At 39.7% G+C, this 19,456-nt stretch overlaps 1 protein-coding gene across 1 annotated transcript in view; it reads left to right on the plus strand.

The window, feature by feature from the left end:
* POLQ (polymerase (DNA directed), theta) overlaps nt 1-19,456 on the plus strand; it is a 149,520-nt gene that overhangs the window by 54,084 nt on the left and 75,980 nt on the right. The window contains exons 8-11 of the mRNA XM_011950860.1: nt 841-1,060; nt 4,242-4,389; nt 11,970-12,116; nt 14,055-14,267. Coding sequence (XP_011806250.1) covers nt 841-1,060; nt 4,242-4,389; nt 11,970-12,116; nt 14,055-14,267 — 728 coding nt within the window. The remainder of the gene's footprint in view (nt 1-840; nt 1,061-4,241; nt 4,390-11,969; nt 12,117-14,054; nt 14,268-19,456) is intronic.

Here is a 19,456-nt window from a genome sequence, read left to right on the forward strand (position 1 = left end):
TCTACTAAAAATACAAAAAAATTAGCCAGGTGTGGTGGTGGGTGCCTGTAGTCCCAGCTACTCGGGAGGCTGAGGCAGGAGAATGGCGTGAACCCAGGAGGTGGAGCCTGTAGTGAGTGGGCGACAGAGCGAGACTCTGTTTCAAACAATAACAACACCAACAACCAGGGTATCCATGTGGTTCATACACATGAAGTGATGCTGAGTCTTACTGGTTATCAGGGAACTGTAAATTACGTCTTCAAAGAAATACTGGCTGGGCGCGGTGGCTCATGTCTGTAATCCCAGCACTTTGGGAGGCTGAGGTGGGCGGATCATGAGGTCAGTTCAAGACCAGCCTGGCCAACACAGTGAAACACTGTCTCTACTAAACATACAAAAATTAGCCGGGTGTGGTAGTATGCACCTGTAGTCCCAGCTACTCGGGCGGCTGAGGCAGGAGAATCACTTGAACCTGGGAGGCAGAGGTTGCAGTGAGCTGAGACAGGTCCATTGTACTCTAGCCTGGGTGACAGAGCAAGACCCTGTCTAAAAAAAAAGAAATTCTACCACGTACCCTCTATAACTGCTAACATATTATAAAGATTGACAATACCAAGTGGTGACAAGATTATGGAACAATAGAAAACACAGATTGTGGAGGTGTTACCTTGGAAAACAATGTGGGATTATCTAAATTGAAGATAATCTGTGACTCAATCTATGGCTCAGTAATTTTATTCTTAGGTATATATCCTAAAGAAATGTATGCAAAGGACATAACCATAAATATTGTTAGCAACACTAATCATTAATGCATTCTATATCTTTTAATATTCTTTTCATTTGTTTTTTTTATAGTCCCGCAGATTTAGCCAGTTCTCTGTCTAATGCTGTGCAGATTGTTGGCATGAGTGCTACCCTTCCTAATTTGGAGCTTGTGGCTTCCTGGTTGAATGCTGAACACTACCATACCGACTTTCGCCCTGTACCGCTTTTGGAGTCAGTCAAAGTTGGAAATTCCATATATGACTCTTCAATGAAACTTGTGAGGGAATTTGAACCCATGCTACAAGTGAAGGTAAATCAATATATTTACATCACTACTATTAGTATCTGTGTGTTTGATTTCATTTTCTAGCAAATTAACAATTCTGAGTGATGTAATTAGGAGTTACATATACATTAGGATTAATATTAAGCTAATTGATTTCCTCTTAAAGAATTGGTGGTGAGCTGGGCGTGGTGGCTGACGTCTGTAAATTACAACACGTTGGGAGGCTGAGGCAGGTGGATCACTTGAGGTCAGGAGTTTGAGACCATCCTGGCCAACATGGTGAAACCCTGTCGCTACTAAAAATACAAAAATTAGCTGGGCGTGGTGGTGGGTGCCTGTAATCCCAGCTGCTTGGGAGGCTGAGGCAGGAGAATTGTTTGAACGTGGTAGGTAGAGGCTGCAGTGAGCCGAGATCATGCCACTACACTCCAGCCTGGGCGACAGAGTGAGACTCTGTCCCCGCCAAAAAAAATATTGGTGGTGATGGTAAGAGAAGAAATGTGGTTGTACCTTTAATTTAAATAAATAATTGTTTCCTGATATATAATATAAACATTAAAAAAAATAACTGATCTTGTAGCTTTTTCTTTTTACTGGGAAAATATTTTCTTATGGTTTAGTCTACACTAACTGTTAGTATGGAAGATTCACTTTTTTGTTAAATGGTAGGTATAATATATAGTAAAGTGAAAAGAATATTATTTTTGTAGTCTGATAGATCTACCTCTGATACTTAATAGAGATACTTGATATGGCTGAGATAGTAGTTGAATCACAAAACCTATCTGAATCTCATATCTTCACCTATTAAATAGGATATTATAATCCTTATCTTGAATATTGTAAGAATTAAAAATGATTTAAAAAAATTATCTGGCATCTAGAAAGTGCTTGATAAATAAGTCCCCTCCCATGCTCCCAAATACACTTTAATCCTGAGGTTAAAGAACTGACTCATGTACATTGGTGGAGTGAGGCATCTGCTGTTTTTATGCAGAGTTGTTTGTCCCTCTGAGTACTAACATAGCTAAGGGTCATTTTAGAATTGGGAATAGGACTAAATTTATGTGTTTCACGAACTATCTAGGTACGCATTTGTAACTTCTGCATGCTTGGTGTGGAATCTTTGCTCTGTACCCCATATTTCGCCTGGCTATGCCTTGGTTACTTCAATACATTTATGTGTGAACACATTCGTTTGCTTTCCTGTTAATTTTTTTTCTTCTTTTACTATGTCTGTGCCTCCTCCCTTTTGAACCACCTATACTTCTTACCTGGATTACTGAAATATTTCCTAATTGTTCTCTCTGCTTCTGACCTTGTCTCTTTCAGTCTATGCTTACATCAGGAGCTAGTGATCTATTTAAAACAAACATCAGATCATGTTATCCTTCTTCTCGGAAACTTGCAGTGGCTTTCTGTTTCATTTAGAATAAAAGCCAGTGTCTTCATAGTAGTCTGTAAGGTCCTACATGATCTATACCCCCCGCCCCTCTTAGTGCTCTGGCTCTATCTACTATGTTCCCTCTCACTTCCTTCACACTAGCCTCTGCTGTTTTTTAATATACCATGAATTTCCCGCCTCAGGTTCTCTTTTTCTAGAATGCTTTCCCCTTAGGGGCATCAGTGTGATCAGTGTGGTTTACTCTTTCACCTTTGGACTTTTACTCAGATGTCACTGTCTTAGACCTTCCCTGGCCAACTTGTCTAAATTATAATGTTCTCCCTCACATGGTCTCTATTTCTTTTCCCTTAGCATTTTTCAAAACCAAACATATTATGTGTTTTTTTGTTTTTGTTTTTGTTTTTTTTTGAGGTGGAGTTTTGCTCTTGTTGCTCAGGCTGGAGTGCAATGGCGTGATCTCAGCTCACCGCAACCTCTGCTTCCCAGGTTCAAGCGATTCTTCTGCCTCAGCCTCCCTACTAGTTGGGATTACAGGCATGTGCCACCACACCCAGCTAATTTTGTATTTTTAGTAGAGACGGGGCTTCTCCATGTAGGTCAGGCTGGTCTCGAGCTCCCGACCTCAGGCCTCGGCCTCGCAAAGTGCTGGGATTACAGGAGTGAGCCACTGTGCCCAGCCCCTTATGTGTTTTACTTACCTCGTTTTTGTTATTATCTATCTCTTCCTACTGGAGTAGAAACGTTATGAGGGTAGAGCTTTTTTTCTGCTTTGTTCGCAGCTCCATTCCCAGTACCTAGAACAATATTTGACATATAGTAAATATTCGTTTAATGAGTGAATAAATGGATGCATTAATCCAGTTTTTAATACATACATTGAGATACTTCCAGTATGGAGAACTTGCAGGGCCACCACAGGGTATTCACACGTGCCCGTTTGTTTGTTTGAAATGTGTTACCTTTCATTGAGATAATGTTTCTCCACCTTCACATCTCAGCTAAATTGCTTTCTCAGGACAATTTTTCTTTCAGATCTTTCTGTCAAATATGAGACCTCAAAACACTGTAAAACTCTCTTTTAATGGTATATATTATTATTGCATTTTATATTTATTTAGTACAGATGCTCTTAGACTTATGATGGGGTTGTATCCTGATAAACTCATTGTAAGTTGAAAATGCATTTAATACATTTAACCTACCGAATATCATAGCTTAGCCTAGCCTACCTTAAATGTTCTCCAGAACATTTACATTAGCCTGCAGTTGGGCAAAATCATCTAGCACAAAGCCTGTTTTATAATAAAGTGTTTAATATCTTATAATTTAATGAATACTGTGCTGAGAGTGAAAAATAGAAGAGTTGTATGGGCACCCAAAGTATGGTTTCTATTGAATGCATACTGCTTTTGCACCATTGTAAAATAAAAAAAATTGTAAAGTCCAACCATTTTAAGTTGGGGACATCTGTATTTTAATGTGTCTCTTGGTGAGACTATAAACCCCTTGACTATTAGGATCTTGACTTTCTTTTTACTCAATATTGTATTCCCATTGCCTGAGGATTGGAGCTCAGTAAATATTAGTTGAATGAATAGTAACTATTTATTTTACCTTTCATCATTAGGAGCTTATTTTTTCTTCTTTTTTTTCCTTTCTTTTGTTATTGACTTTGTAACTGATTTTTATTATGCTTTCAAGAAGAAAAAGCTTCTCCAGAAAGGAAAATGAATGCTTTTAAACGGATGTGAGAATCTTTTGAAAGTACCACTAAAGTGGTTATGTATCTTTCTTTTTTAGGGAGATGAGGACCATGTTGTTAGTTTATGTTATGAGACGATTCGTGATAACCATTCAGTATTACTTTTTTGTCCATCAAAGACATGGTGTGAGAAGCTGGCAGATATCATTGCTCGAGAGTTTTATAATCTACATCATCAAACTGAGGGTGAGTTATGGATGGAAAGGAAAGCCTTCATGCTTAGTACATTTGCTTGAAAGTAACAGTAGTGATTATATTAGCAAAAACGTGGCTTTTGTTAATCATTGCCACTGCCTGCCCACTAGGTGGTACCCTTTTTACCAAACTGTGCTTTTGTGATTCTAATCATATTCCATCCCCAGTATAGACTATGTATACGCACACAAGCTTACACTAATCAGCTTTAGATTTTTAGAATACTGGATATATGCTACGGTTCTTTATCAGGGATCCATGGGCTTTAAGAGTTTGATCTTCGGAGCCCCTAAATTGGATGCAAAACTTCACATGTAGACATTTCTTTGGGGAAAGTAACCATATCTTCTTTATGTTTCCAAAGGAAAGTGTAACTCTGAAAAAAATCATACACATATGAGTATATATGTATAAGTTGACCTTGAACGACGTGGGTTTGAATTGTGTGCGTTCATTTATATGTGGATTCCTGTCAGTACATAATATATTAGAAAATGTTTTGGTGATTTGTGTTAATTTGAAGAAACTGACAAGCTGTGTAGCCTAGAAACATGAAAACATTAAAGAACAAAAAGAAAAAGATATGTCATGTAGCCTAAAACATATGTAGATGCTAGTCTATTTTATCACATACTACTTTAAAATATATACAAATTGATTATTTATTTATTTATTTATTATTTTTTGAGACAGAGTCTTGCACCCGTCACTTAGGCTGAAATGCAATGGCACAGTCTCGGCTCACTGCAACCTCTGCCTCCTGGGTTCAAGTGATTCTCCCGTCTCAGCCTCCCCGGTAGCTGGAATTACAGGCACCTGCCATCATGCCCTGCTAATTTTTGTAGAGACAGGGTTTCACCATGTTAGCCAGGATGGTCTTGAACTCCTGATCTCAAGTGATCCACCTGCCTCGGCCTCCCAAAGTGCTGGGTTTACAGGCGTAAGACACTGTGCCTGGCCCAAATCTTTTATTAAAAATTAAAATTTCTGCCAGGCACGGTGGCTCACACCTGTAATCCTAGCACTTTGAGAGGCTGAGGAGGGTGGATCACCTGAGGTCAGGAGTTCAAGACCAGCCTTGCTAACATAGTGAAACCCCGTTTCTACTAAAAATACAAAAAATTAGCTGGGTGTGGTGGTGCACACCTGTAATCCCAGCTACTCAGGAGGCTGAGGTGGGAGAATCGCTTGAACCCAGGAGGTGGAAGTTGCAGTGAGCCAAGATCATGCCATTGCACTCCAGCATGGGCAACAAGAGCGAAACTCCATCTCAAAAAAAAAAAAAAAATTAAAATTTCCAGCCCAGCCAACATGGTGAAACCCCATCTCTACTAAATACAAAAATTAGCTGGGTGTGATGGAGGGCACCTGTAATCCTAGCTACATGGGAGGCTGAGGCAGGAGAATCACTTGAACCTGGGAGGTGGAGGTTGCAGTAAGCCGAGATCACACCACTTTACTCTAGCCTGGATGACAGAGTGAGACCCTCTCTTGAATAAATAAATAAATAAATAAATATTTATCAAAACTTACGCACACAGACACAGACGCCATTCACAGTCAAGAAGATATGGCACCATTCACAGTTAAGAAGAGTGTAAACAAATGTAAAGAGGCAGTGTTAAATCATAACTGCATAAAATTAACTGTAATATATACTGTAGTACTGTAATAATTTTATAGCTACCTCCTGCTGCTGTTGCAGTAAGCTCACGTATTGTGAGTATCCACTTAAAATATGTGACGCTTATCATCTTCATATGAGCAGTTTGTCTCTCATAATTTGCATATTGCAGTAAAAAGTAATTTATCTTGTTTCTCATGTACTTTTCATCATATTTAGTGCAGTACTGTAAACCTTGAATAATACCATGGGACCAATCTGAAGTGCCACTAGTGATGCCGGAAGTGTTCCCAAGAAGCAGAGAAAAGTTGTGGCATTCTAAGAAAAAATTGAATTGCTTGCTATGTACCATAAGTTGAGGTCTGCAGATGCATTTATTATTTTAAGATAAATGAATTGAGCTCAAGTACTACTGTAAAAAAAGAAGGAAATTTATGAAGCTATTGCTGCAGCTTTGCACATTTTGTGAAATACTTTGTCATCTGATTTTGAAAATGCAGTTTTATGTGGCTGCAGGATCACTATATGAAAGGCACACCTGCTGGGTGAGGTGGCTTACGTCAATAATCCCAGCACTTTGGAAGGCCAAGGCAGGAGGATCACTTGTGTCCAGGAGTTCAAGACCAGCATGGGCTACATAGTGAGATCTTAGCTCTACAAAAGTTAAAAAGTTAGGCCGGGCACAGTGGTTCACGCCTGTAATCCCAGCACTTTGGGAGGATGAAGTGGGCGGATCACCTGAGGTCAGGAGTTTGAGACCAGCCTGGACAACATAGTGAAACCCCGTCTCTACTAAAAAATATAAAAATTAGCGAGGTGTGGTGGTGCACGCCTATAATCCTAGCCACTTGGGAGGCTGAGGCAGGAGAATTGCTTGAACCTGGGAGGAAGAGGTTGCAGTGAGCCAAGATTGTGCCAGTGCACTCCAGCCTGGGCGACACAGCGAGACTCCATCTCAAAAAAAAAAAGAAAAGAAGAAAAGGTAGCCAGGTGTGTTGGTGGTTGCCTGTAGTTCCAGCTACTTGGGAGGCTGAGGTGGGAGGATTGTTTGAACCTGGGAGGTAAAGGGTGCAGTCAGCCATGATCATGCCATTGTGCTCAGCTCAGTCTGGGTGGCAGAGTGAGACCCTGTCGCCACAGATGCACACACACACGCATGCACACGTGCACGTGCACACACACACACACACACAAAAGAAACGCATACCTATAGACTACTATGATTTGAGAAAAAGTGAAGTCCATATGGGAACTTAAAGCAAAGGGATCTAAAGTTGGAGAATTTAATGCCAGCAAAAGATGGTTGGATCGTTTTAGAGGTTTATATGTGGATTTTTTTCAATACATAATGGAAAATTTTTTGGTGATTTGTATTAATTTGAAAAAGTGTCAAGATAACAGGAGATGCAAGACCAAGAGGCTGCAGATGAGTTCCAAGATACCATTAAGAAAATTATTGAGGAGAAAGGATATCTGCCTGAACAGATTTTTAATGCAGATGAAAGTGCCCTATTCTGGGGGGAAAAAAAATGCCACAAAGAACCCATTTATCAGTAAGGAAGAGAAGAAAGCACCAGGATTTAAAGCAGGAAGGGATAGGCTAACTCTTGTTTTGTGCAAATGCAGTTGGGTTTATGATCAGGACTACTCATATCTATAAAACAGCTAATCCCCAAGCCTTAGAGGGAAGAGATAAACACTGGTTGCCAGTCTTTTGGTTGTACAAGAAGGACTGGAGAGTGAGAACCCTTTCTCTGGATTGGTTTCATCGATGCTTTGTCTCCGAAGTCAGGAAATACATTGCCAGTAAGGGACTGCCTTTTAACTTTCTTTTGATATTAAACAATGCCCCGGGCCATCCAGAACCTTTTGAGTTCAACAGTTAAGGCATCAAAGTGATCTACTTACCCCCAAACACAGCATCTCTAATTTAGTCTCTAGATCAAGGGGTCATGAGGACGTTTAAAGCTCATTATGCACGGTACTCTATGGAAAGGACTGTCAACATTATGGAAGAGAACCCCAGTAGAACATTGTGAAAGTCTTGAAGGATTATTTCATTGAAGATGCCATTGTTGTTATAGAGAAAGCTGTGAAAGCCAGCACGCCCAAAATGATAAATTCCTGCTGGAGAAAACTGTCCACATATTGCACATGACTTCACATAGGATTTATGACAGAGCCAATGAATGAAATCATGAAAGAGATTGTGAAAACGGCAAAAAAAAAAAAAAAAAAAAAAAATGGTGGAGGTAAAGGGTTTCAAGATGTGGATCTTGGAGAAATTCAAGAGCTAGTGGACACCATACCAGAGGAATTAACAGAAGATGACTTGAAGAAAATGAGTGCTTCCAAACAAGTGCCAGATGATGAGTAAGAAGACATAGAAGAAGCAGTGCCAGAAAACAAGTTGACATTAGACAGTTTGGCAGAAGGATTCCCATTATTCAAGACTGCTTCTGACTTTTTTTATGGCATGGACCCTCCTATGATATTGGCACTGAAACGACAGCACATGGCGAAAGGATTGGTACCGTATATAAAAATTTTTAGATAATAAAAAAGCAGCCGGGCGCGGTGGCTCAAGCCTGTAATCCCAGCACTTTGGGAGGCCGAGACGGGCGGATCACGAGGTCAGGAGATCGAGACCATCCTGGCTAACATGGTGAAACCCCGTCTCTACTAAAAAAATACAAAAAACTAGCCGGGCGCGGTGGCGGGCGCCTGTAGTCCCAGCTACTCGGGAGGCGGAGGCAGGAGAATGGCGTGAACCCGGGAGGCGGAGCTTGCAGTGAGCTGAGATCCAGCCACTGCACTCCAGCCTGGGCGACAGAGCAAGACTCCGTCTCAAAACAAAACAAACAAACAAAAAAGCAAAAACAGGCAGAAATTACAATGTATTTACGTAAAGTTACACCAAGTGTGCCTGCCTCTACTGCCACCACTTCTGCCTCTGCCACTCCAAGACAGCAAGATGAACCCATCTCCTCTTTCTCCTTCTTCAGCCTACTCAAGGTAAAGATGATGAAGATGAAGACCTTTATGATGATTTATTACTGAATAGTAAGTGTATTTTCTCTTTCTTGTTTTCTTTTTTTGTTGTTGTTGCTTTTTCTGAGACGGAGTCTCGCTCTGTCGCCCAGGCTGGACTGCAGTGGCGCCGTCTCGGCTCACTGCAAGCTCCGCCTCCCGGGTTCAGGCCATTCTCCTGCCTCAGCCTCCCGAGTAGCTGGAACTACAGGTGCCCACCGCCACACCTGGCTAATTTTTTGTATTTTTAGTAGAGAGGGGTTTCACCGTGTTAGCCAGGATGATCTCTTATCTCCTGACCTTGTGATCCGCCTGCCTCGGCCTCCCAAAGTGCTGGGATTACAGGTGTGAGCCACCGCCTATTAGTAGTTAAATTTTGGAGAAGTCCAGTTGTGTGCAGATTTTTGACTGGGGGTTTCTTTGTTTCTAACTCCTGTGTTGTTTAACAGTCAACTTGTGTGTGTGTGTGTGTATTTATACACATATATACACACATACGCATGTATATACAAATCTATTTTAAAATCAGCTTTGAGGTATTATTTATAAGAAAATGTACCAATTTTGTATATATATGATAAATTTTAACAAATGTATACATCTGTTTAACCATACTATATTCAACACCTAGAACATTTTCATTACCCTAAAATATTCTTTTTTCTTTTGCTGTCTCTTCCCTCTATCCCAGACTTAGGCAACTGTTGATCTCTGCTTGCTGTCACTTTAGATTACTTGTGCTTTTCTAAAAATTTCACGTAAATGAAGTCATACAGCATGTATGTGTCTTTTGTATCTAGCTTCTTTCACTCAGCCTGGTGTGGCTGATGTTCACCCAGGTTGTTAATTTATCAGTTTGTTCCCTTTTTGTTGCCAAATGGTGATCTAGTATATACTAATGGCTATAATCATTAGTATGTATTTTTACTGATTCTAGAGTGAACACTGTTGCCTCACTATTTTTACTAGTCTGTGGTGCTTTGGAGTCCAAGATAAATACAAGGAAGACAGGGACCAGTTCTAGTCACAGAATATTAGATATTTTATTAATTAATTATACTAGTGGCATCATGAAGATAAGTGATGGAAATCTCAAGCCTAGCTCTAACAAGTAAACTTTGCTTGAAGTTTATATTGGCTAGGCTGTTGTCTAACAGTGTATTATCTCTTCCAGTTTCCCCTTTATTGGTACTTTCTATACCAGGTTAGCTTATTTCCTTACATTTTACCATGGCCATTTATAATCCTTAATAACCAGAATCATCATCATTTTCTTTTCTTGAGATTTTGTCATCTTGGTTTGCAGCAGTAGTTCCCAAATGCTAGTGCTTGGACTGGAGTCTATGATGAGATTTTTATCAGAAAAATAAAGACAAGGCAGCATATTATTTATAAAGCTGCAGTTTACATTCTGAAATTATTCCTAGTCATTTTTTAATGTTAAATGTCTTTTTTGAAATACAAATATTGATAGATAAGGTTTTAAAAAATTAATTGCCCTCAGCAAAATAAAACATTGGCAACTTTCTGTGAATTCTTAAAATTTTAAGTAAAGTTTACCTAAAAATTTAAAAATGTATGAAATATAAGATATATATTTAAATATATATATATATTTGATTATTTTCAACTGACACATAATAATTCTAGAACATACATTCATTTCTTTTCTTTTCTTTTTTTTTTTTTGAGACATGATCTTGCTGTGTTGTCCAGGATGGAATGCAGTGGTATGATCTCAGCTCACTGTAATCTCTACCTCATGGGCTCAAGTGATCCTCCCACTTTAGCCTCCCAAGTAGCTGGGTCTATAGGTGCATGCCACCATGCCTGGCTAATTTTTTTGTGTTTTTTTTTAGAGATGGGATTTTGCCACATTTCCCAGGCTGGTCTCAAACTCCTGGATTCAAGTGATCTGCCCACTTTGGCCTCCCAAAGTTCTGGGGTTACAGGTGTCAGCCACCATGCCCAGTCATATAATTACTTTTTGTGAAAAGTTTTGCAAGTTCAAAAATCCAAAAGTCTGGACAATTTTTAAAGACATCATATAAGTATGTAAAACTTTTACTGCATATAAGAAAGTTAAGGCTGGGTGGTGGCTCATGCCTGTAATCTCAGCACTTTGGAGGCCAAGGTAGGAGAATTGCTTAAGCCCAAGAGTTTGAGACCTGCCTGGGCAACACAGGGAGACCCTATCTCTACAAGTGACAAAAAAAAATACTAGCTGGGCATAGTGGCACGTGTGTCTGGTCCTAACTAACCAGGATACTGCGGTGGGAGGATTGCTTGAGCCCAGGAGGTTGAGGCTGCCGTGAGCAGTGATTGTGCCACTGTACTCCAGCCTGGGTGACAGAGTGAGACCCTGTCTCAGAAAAACATTAAGCCCTTACTGGGGGAGAAGACAAAAAAAACAGAGAGTGGTATGTAATTAACTACCAGATTAATGCCAAAGAGGCAAGAATAATTTGACAGCAAAGTAGGCTTTTTCGTGACAGGATTGGTGAAACCCTCTGATACTGCAACTACTGGTTGGTGGTACACACCTTGAGCAAGCGTTTTGATTTTGGGGCTTTGAGTGGTAATCAGTATCTGTGATACTCGACTTCCCCAGCAGGTTCCTTTGATCCCCTCCTGTGGGTCTTACCCTTATACAGTTTCCTAAACTTTGGCACACATTGGAATTGCCTGGGGAGATTTAAAAATTCTTCATGTCCAGGTCACACCCCACACCAATTATATAACAATGTCCAGGATTAAGAACCAGGCATCAGTATTCTTAAAAGATTTCCAGGGGATTATAGTATGCAGCAGTTTCAGAACCATTCTCCTGCTATTTAGTTCTATTATGATTTAGACAGATACCACTTAAAGGAGCTGGAGCTAGAAGCAAATGGTGTTGATAATTTTTTTGTGACAGGATTAGTGAAACCCTCTGAATGCCCACCAGTAATTCTAGAACAAAAAGAACTCCTGGAAGTGATGGATCAGTTAAGACGTTTGCCTTCAGGACTGGACTCTGTATTACAGAAAACTGTACCATGGGGTGTAGCATTTCATCATGCAGGTATTTCATATTTATAATCTGTTATTAAGAAACCTCCAAAATTCCTTATACTGTCTTAACTTTTGTATTTGTGTATATTTATTTCTTGTTAAACACACTTGTTATCCTTAGATTTCTTTTTAAGAAATTGTGTGGGCTGGGCATGGTGGCTCACTCCTGTAATCCCAGCACTTTGGGAGGCCAAAGCAAGTGGATCACCTGAGGTCAGGAGTTCAAGACCAGCCTGGCCAACATGGCGAAACCCCATCTCTACTAAAAATACAAAAATCAGCCGGGCGTTGTGGCACGCACCTGTAATTCCAGCTTCTTGGGAGGCTGAGGCCGGCAGAATTGCTTGAACCCAGGAGGTGGAGGTTACAGTGAGCCGAGATCGTGCCACTGTACTCCAACCTGGGTGACAAAGCGAAATTGTGTGATAGATTAAACAAGAGTAAAACAAACATGTTTCAGTTTACTTATTTGTATATAGTAGTCTCCCCTTATTCACTGAAGCTATGTTCCAAGACCCCCAGTAGATATCTGAAACCATGCATAGTACCAGCCCCACATATATGATGTTTTTTCATAGCATGTTAAAACTTTTAAATGCATTTGAAATGCGTGTGTGTGAGGGGCTATATATGTTTATATATATGGTATATAGTAGCCCTTCTTTGTGGAGAATATGTTCCAAGATCCGCAGTGGATGCCTGAAACCACAGATAGTACCAAACCCTCTATATACTATGTTCTTTCCTATATAGTGACATTATATAGTGCAGGTAGTGTATATAGCATGGATACACTGAATAAAGGGATAATTCATGTCCTGCGTGATAGGGCATGCAATTTAAAACTTATGAGTTGCTTATTTCTGGAATTTTCCTCTTTATATTTTTGACTTTGGGTAACTAAAACTGTGGAAAGCAATGCCACAGATGGGGGAAACTACTATATATACACACACAGAATTTACATTGTATGTAATTTATGATGCATACTAAAAAAGTGAACACCTGTGTACCCACCACTTAATTTTAAAATTAGAACCCCAGACCTTTAAATTTTTAAATAAAATTGAAAATGAGCCAGATAAGTATATATTCTATACGCTGTTTTTCATTTACTCATGTTTTTATTCATCACGTATTTATGTCAGAAGTATATCTGACCAATGTGATGCATAGGCCCTGAAGATATCTTGATGAATAAGGCATATCACTATCCACAAGGAGTTCATTATCTAGAACAGTGATTAGCAAGTTATAGTCTGCTGGTCAAGTCTAGCCTACCATCTGTTTTTGTAAATAAAGTTTTATTGGAACACAGTCATGCCCATTTGTTCTGTTGCTGCTTTCGTGTCACAGTGGCAGGGTCGAATAGTTACAGCAGAGACCTGCTATTCCACAGGAACAGGAAAAGTTTGTGGACCCCTGGTCTGGAAAATAAGATAGAGGTATACTAGGGGCAGCAGATTCTACTCTTTTTTTGTTATTGTTGTTGTTTTGTGAGACTGAGTCTTGCTCTGTTGCCCAGGCTGGAGCTCAATGATGTGATCTCGGCTCATTGCAAACTCTGCCTCCCAGGTTCAAGTGATTCTTCTGCCTCAGCCTCCTGACTAGCTGGGATTACAGGTGCCCACGACCATACACAGCTAATTTTTGTATTTTTAGTAGAGGTAGAGTTTCACCATGTTGGCCAGGCTGGTCTCGAACTCCTGACCTCAAGCGATCCACCTGCCTCAGCCTCCCAAAGTCCTGGGATTACAGGCATGAGCCACTGCGCCCGGCCAGATTATACTGTTAAAGAGGTAGACTGTGATGACTCCTTTGTCAACAGTCATAACAATAGTTTCAAAAATCTTCAGAGGCTTGAAGCAGACTCAAATCCATTTGTAAGTGGTCACATATAATATTTTCATTATATATCAATAAATATATAAAAACCTCCTTTTTTTAGGTCTTACTTTAGAGGAGAGGGATATTATTGAAGGAGCCTTTCGTCAAGGTCTCATTCGGGTCTTGGCGGCGACTTCTACTCTTTCTTCTGGGGTGAATTTACCTGCACGTCGTGTGATTATTCGAACCCCTATTTTTGGTGGTCGACCTTTAGATATTCTTACTTATAAGCAGATGGCTGGTCGTGCTGGCAGGAAAGGAGTGGACACAGTAGGTAAGTGAGTTTGAATTTAATTGTAGCAGCATTGCTGAAGGACAGTGTCTACTTGAAATTTGACTAGTGCCTGGCAACCTGTTTCTCATCATGCTGTATTTCTTTATTATCCAGTGCACTCATGTCATCATTTTGGATTCACTTAATATTCATAGTGAGTAAGAGTTGTAATTTTCATATATATATATATCATCAACTGTTGATTTTCTACAAATGTTGAATTAAGGTTTTCTTTTGTATTGCATACCATAAAATGATTTAGTATTATGTAAATCAAGATGACTTATTATTACTTAGCTGGAATATGATTTTTAATTTCTAAGTATAGTCTACTCTTTAGCACTAATTAATTTTCACAGATGTTAGTTCAACTTAGGTGACTGGTCTCAGAAATCAGATAAGGATGCTGGGATGCACCTTCACACTTCGGGAATAGGAACTTGACATCCCATCTTTTTTCTTGAAATCGGTGCTGGCTCTGAAAAAACACCTTTTCATTTTCTTACCTTGTACCAGCAAGTTATGATTTTTTTAAATTTTTTTATTTTTTTTTAATTTTTTTTTTTTACCAGCAATCCAAACAAAAGTTTTGTCTTAAGCAGTGAGGAAGAGGTTTGTTTGAATTAAATGTCAAAACAGCAGCAAACTTTATTTCTAATGTGCTGTATCATTATATGTGTAACTAAATCATTATCAGCCATCTAACATTGAAGAACCTTGAGAGGAACATTCCCTGCCACTTTCCACTGTAGGACATAATTGTTATCTTTCTACTCTAGGACATAATTGATTCCAATATTTTATTAGATATGTCAAAAAAAAAACAAAAAAAAACAGTTCTGTGGCTACTGAAGAGAAATCAGGAAATCCAGAATACGGAAGGTGGATAGGAAATGGATATTCTAGGCAGAGGAAGCTACGTAGTACACTGAGGAAGTAACTTTTAGAATAAACTGACTTGTCACATGAAGTCCCCAAATATGTCAGTTCTCATTATTCATGGATTCCATATTTGAATTTTCCACCTTAACAGAATTTATTCAGAATCCTGAAATAATACCTCTGGGGCTTTGGCGGACGTATGCAGATCTGCAAAAAATTTGAATCTTTCCAAGCACACTTTCCCTGCTGCGGTGAACAAGCCAAAGCTCTGTGTTCTTATTTCAGCTCTTATACTGTGAGCAAGCTTCTTTTTAATGGGCTAGTTAGTGCCACATTTTTCATATTTTTGTGCTTTTGGTCGGTGATTTTGCTGTTTAACATGACCCACAAGCAAAGTACTGAAATGCTATCTAATGTTCCCTAGTGCATTAAGGCTGTGATGTGCCTTATGGAGAAAATATGTGATCAGTTTTCTCTAGGCATGAATTACAATGCTGTTTGCTGGAGCTCAATGTAAACAACTGTATACATTAAATAAGACGTCTTTAAACAGAAACGTGCGTAAAACAAGGTTTTGTATTGATTAAGTGATGAAAATGTTTTTACTAGAGGCTTGCAGGAACCTAATCATCTATTTTCCTTGGCAGCAAGGGTTCAGTATTCTGTGTTCATGGCAAGTTTATAGAACATGACTACCACAAATAGCAAAAATTGACCATAATTTATCGGTAACTGGATTAGTTAGAATATAAATTCACTGCTGTGACAAAAACCAATACAACAGGTGTTTAACAAGATAGACATTAATTTCTTTCTCATATAACAGTAAAATTATATTCTGTAATTGATGTAACTGTAATTTAGGCCTTATATGACGGCTGTAGTGTGTCGGGGACCTAGTCTTCTATTTTGTTTTAACATTTTCAGCAATATAGTTTCTATCCTCGGTATAAGATGGTTAGTCCAGTCTCTCTCATCACATCTGCATTTCAGCCATCAGGAAGGGGAGATAAGGAAGCAAAGAGGCCACTGCTCAGAAGTTGCACATAGTATTTCTCTTCACATACAGTGGGCCAGAACTTTCACATGGCTACATTCCCCAACTTTCACATGGTTGCATTTCACATGGTTATATTCCCCAAGAGAGGCTGGGAAATACAATCTTTAGCTTGGGTGGCCATATGCTCAACTAATACTTAAGAAGACGCGAATGGCTATTGGAACAGCTTTCAGTCTCAGCCCCAATAATAAATGACTCATTTACAATCCCTGAAGGGCATTGGTCTGCCTTTCTTTTAAGCCCTGAAAATTTTGATGATTAAAAAAAAACAACAACAACTTCCAATTTGTTGGATTTTTCCTACAGCTGACATCAGAGAAGTTTATCTTGTGTTTCTCTTACTTTACCTACAAAATATGCAGATTATATGTATATGCTTGGAAAGAGCTGGGGGAAGAGAGTGAGATTCTTCCTTCCCATTCCTATTTGCCTACCTCTGCCCATCCTCAATTCTCAGTGGACTCAGACTTCTGGGGAATGGAGTATAAGTCCATTTTACACAGATAATCTTCTCTCTGGGAAAGAGGGTCTCTTAGTTAATGTAGAAGATAAGGAGAAATAAGAAATAAGATGAGTTCTTATTTGCCTTGTTATTTTCTTAGCTTGTATATATTATGGGAAAGAACAATTGGAAGGTTAGTGCCCTGGCTAATTATCAAGCCTTAAATCAGATAACATTCAAACAGAACTAAAATATACGTAGTAAGTTCATTCCTGAGGTCTTAAAGACTTCCAAGCTTTTGACCTTGCGTATCATTGTATTTCAGGATGTCATATGACTTGCTCATAACTTCAAGCTAATCAAGAATATAGGAATATAGTGTTTTATATTCACTATGGAGATTTAAATACTCGGTCATGCTTTTTGTATCGTGTAGCATCATTGGAAATTCTGTGCATTTTATAAGTGATATTCCTGGACAGCACATGGTGTTTTATTTAGATGACACTTCAGTCTTTCCATAGACAACTTAGAATCTTCCAGCGTAGGAAGATAGTGCTTTGTGCCAAAATAGCAATTTGCAGGTTCAGCAGTCAGTAATAAATTATTTGATTCTAAATAATTTCAACTTCCCTTTTGTGATGTGGATGAGTCCTCCTCAGACAGGTGGTTGCAGGAACCTGTACATATATACTGATGTTCATGTGGACATTTCATAAACCTTGCCCATTCAGAAAAAGCGCAGTTTGTTTTGTTGAAGAATCAAAGCCCCAAAAGACCTTTAAACAGGCCAAAGTGGCTTGTGTATCTTGCTGCTAATGCTAGTTGGTTGTTTTCTTTCTTAAGCTGAGCTGTTTTGTAGCCATTGCAAAAGCCAGGTGTTATATTCATGTGATTTTTAAAAATTGGATATTGACAAATTGTAACTGTATATATTTATGAGGCACAGAGTGATGCTATCTGTATACAATGCAAAATGATGGAATTAAGCCAATTAACATATCACTCCCAAATACTTATCATTTATTCTTCCTGTCTAACTGAAATGTTGTACTCTTTGACCATCTTCTCATCCCTCCAACTCCCTAATGTCTCTCTCTTCTGCTTGATTAAGCCTGCTGCTAAAGCTTTGATTGCATTTTTCAGTTCAGTCATTGTATTCTTCATCTCTAAGATTTCTCTTTCTTTTTTATTGTTTCTATTTCTTTGTCAAAATTCTTGTTTTGTTTGTATATTGTTTTCCAAATTTTATTTGATTTTTTATCCATGTATCTTTGTAGTTCGTTGGACTTTCTTAGGAGAATTATTCTGGATTCTTTCTCATTTCACAGATCTTCATTTCTTTAGGGTTCATTGTTGGAACTTTGTTAGTTTCTTTTGAAGGTGTCTTGGCTTCCTGGTTCTTTGTAATCTGTGTTCTTGTGTTGGTATCTGCACATTTGAGGAGACAGCTATCTCTTTGGCTTTTATAGGTGTTCTTTGACAGGGATAGAACTTCAGTTGTCTAGCCTTTGATTCTGAATAGGCCAACTGATAGCAGCCCTGAGCAGGCAAAGCTTGCTTTTGGCTTCTCTAGATAGTTGGGCTGCTGCCTTTGCTCTGAGTTTGGTTGGGACTGCTGGCTGGGTTCTGCTGTCAGGTGAACCCACTAGCTGAGCTCTACAATCAGGCAGAGTTGCTCATTTGGCACTGCAGTCACTTCTTGGCTGGGCCCCAGAGTGTATTCCTTAGCCAGGTGGGACCCCTATTTGAGATCTGCACTTAGACAGTGTTGCAGGCTGGGCCCCGAGGTTAGGTGGAGTTGCTATTCTGGACCAGTGGACCAGCTGCTATGCTCAGTGGAAATGCATGATTGAGCATGGTGGTTCATGCCTGTATCCCAGTAACTTGGGAGGCTGAGATGGGAGGATCACTTGAGCCCAGGAGTTTGAGGCTTCAGTGAGTTATGATCATGTCACTGCACTCCCATGTGAGCGACAGAGATCCCACCTCTAAAAATAAAATAAAATAAATGCATATCTGAGGTTTGCCTCCCTGCCTACGTGGGGACTTGGAATGGACTTTGAGACTGAACTGAGGGCTGTTTAAACTTCCACCTGTGGCAGAACTAGTCCCTGCACTTTGCAAAAATACCCTATGATAGGCATCTTCCACCTGGGGCAGGTCCTTGAGGCTGAGCTGAGCACTGTTTAAATCCCCAGGTTTGGCAGAACTAGCCCCTGCTCCTTTCCAAAATGCACTGTGATGGTCATCTCCCTTCCTGGGCAGGGTCCTCATGAGGTTTGACGCTGGGCCTGGAGGCTGGCCATCTAAAGATTCAAGCCAGGTAGAATTTCCTACCACATCTGGAAGTGATCAGTTTGGCTTTGTGATGGGCTACACTGTTAGCTGGTACCTCTGATTTGCACCACCACTGGCAGGTACACAGAGCTACCACCAAGATCTGCATGCTGGTTGCCATGAGCTCTGCCTCCTTGCTTTGCTTCTGCCTGACCCCAGGTGATCTAGCCGTGCTGTTACCCAGCGTGTTCTCTGTGAGGTGAGACTAGAGTTGGCTTCTTGGGAAACCTCTTGAAATGCTAGGGAAGCTATATGTTCTCTGGTTCTCTTTTCCCAATGTAGAAGCTATGAGCTCTGGGGATTCCTTTCTATGTGGTACTATGCTGACTTAGGGGAGTGGAAGGGGTGATGAGGTCAAAGTGAGATAGTTTCTCTTACTAGATCTTGCCATTTTTATTCGGTTTTGTGGTCCATGCATAAGTTTCAGACTTTTTCCCAAGTTTTGGGTTTTTTTTTTTTTTTTTT

This window comes from Colobus angolensis, unplaced genomic scaffold, assembly GCF_000951035.1.
Source record: "Colobus angolensis palliatus isolate OR3802 unplaced genomic scaffold, Cang.pa_1.0 Scaffold31, whole genome shotgun sequence".
Lineage (NCBI taxonomy): Eukaryota > Metazoa > Chordata > Mammalia > Primates > Cercopithecidae > Colobus > Colobus angolensis.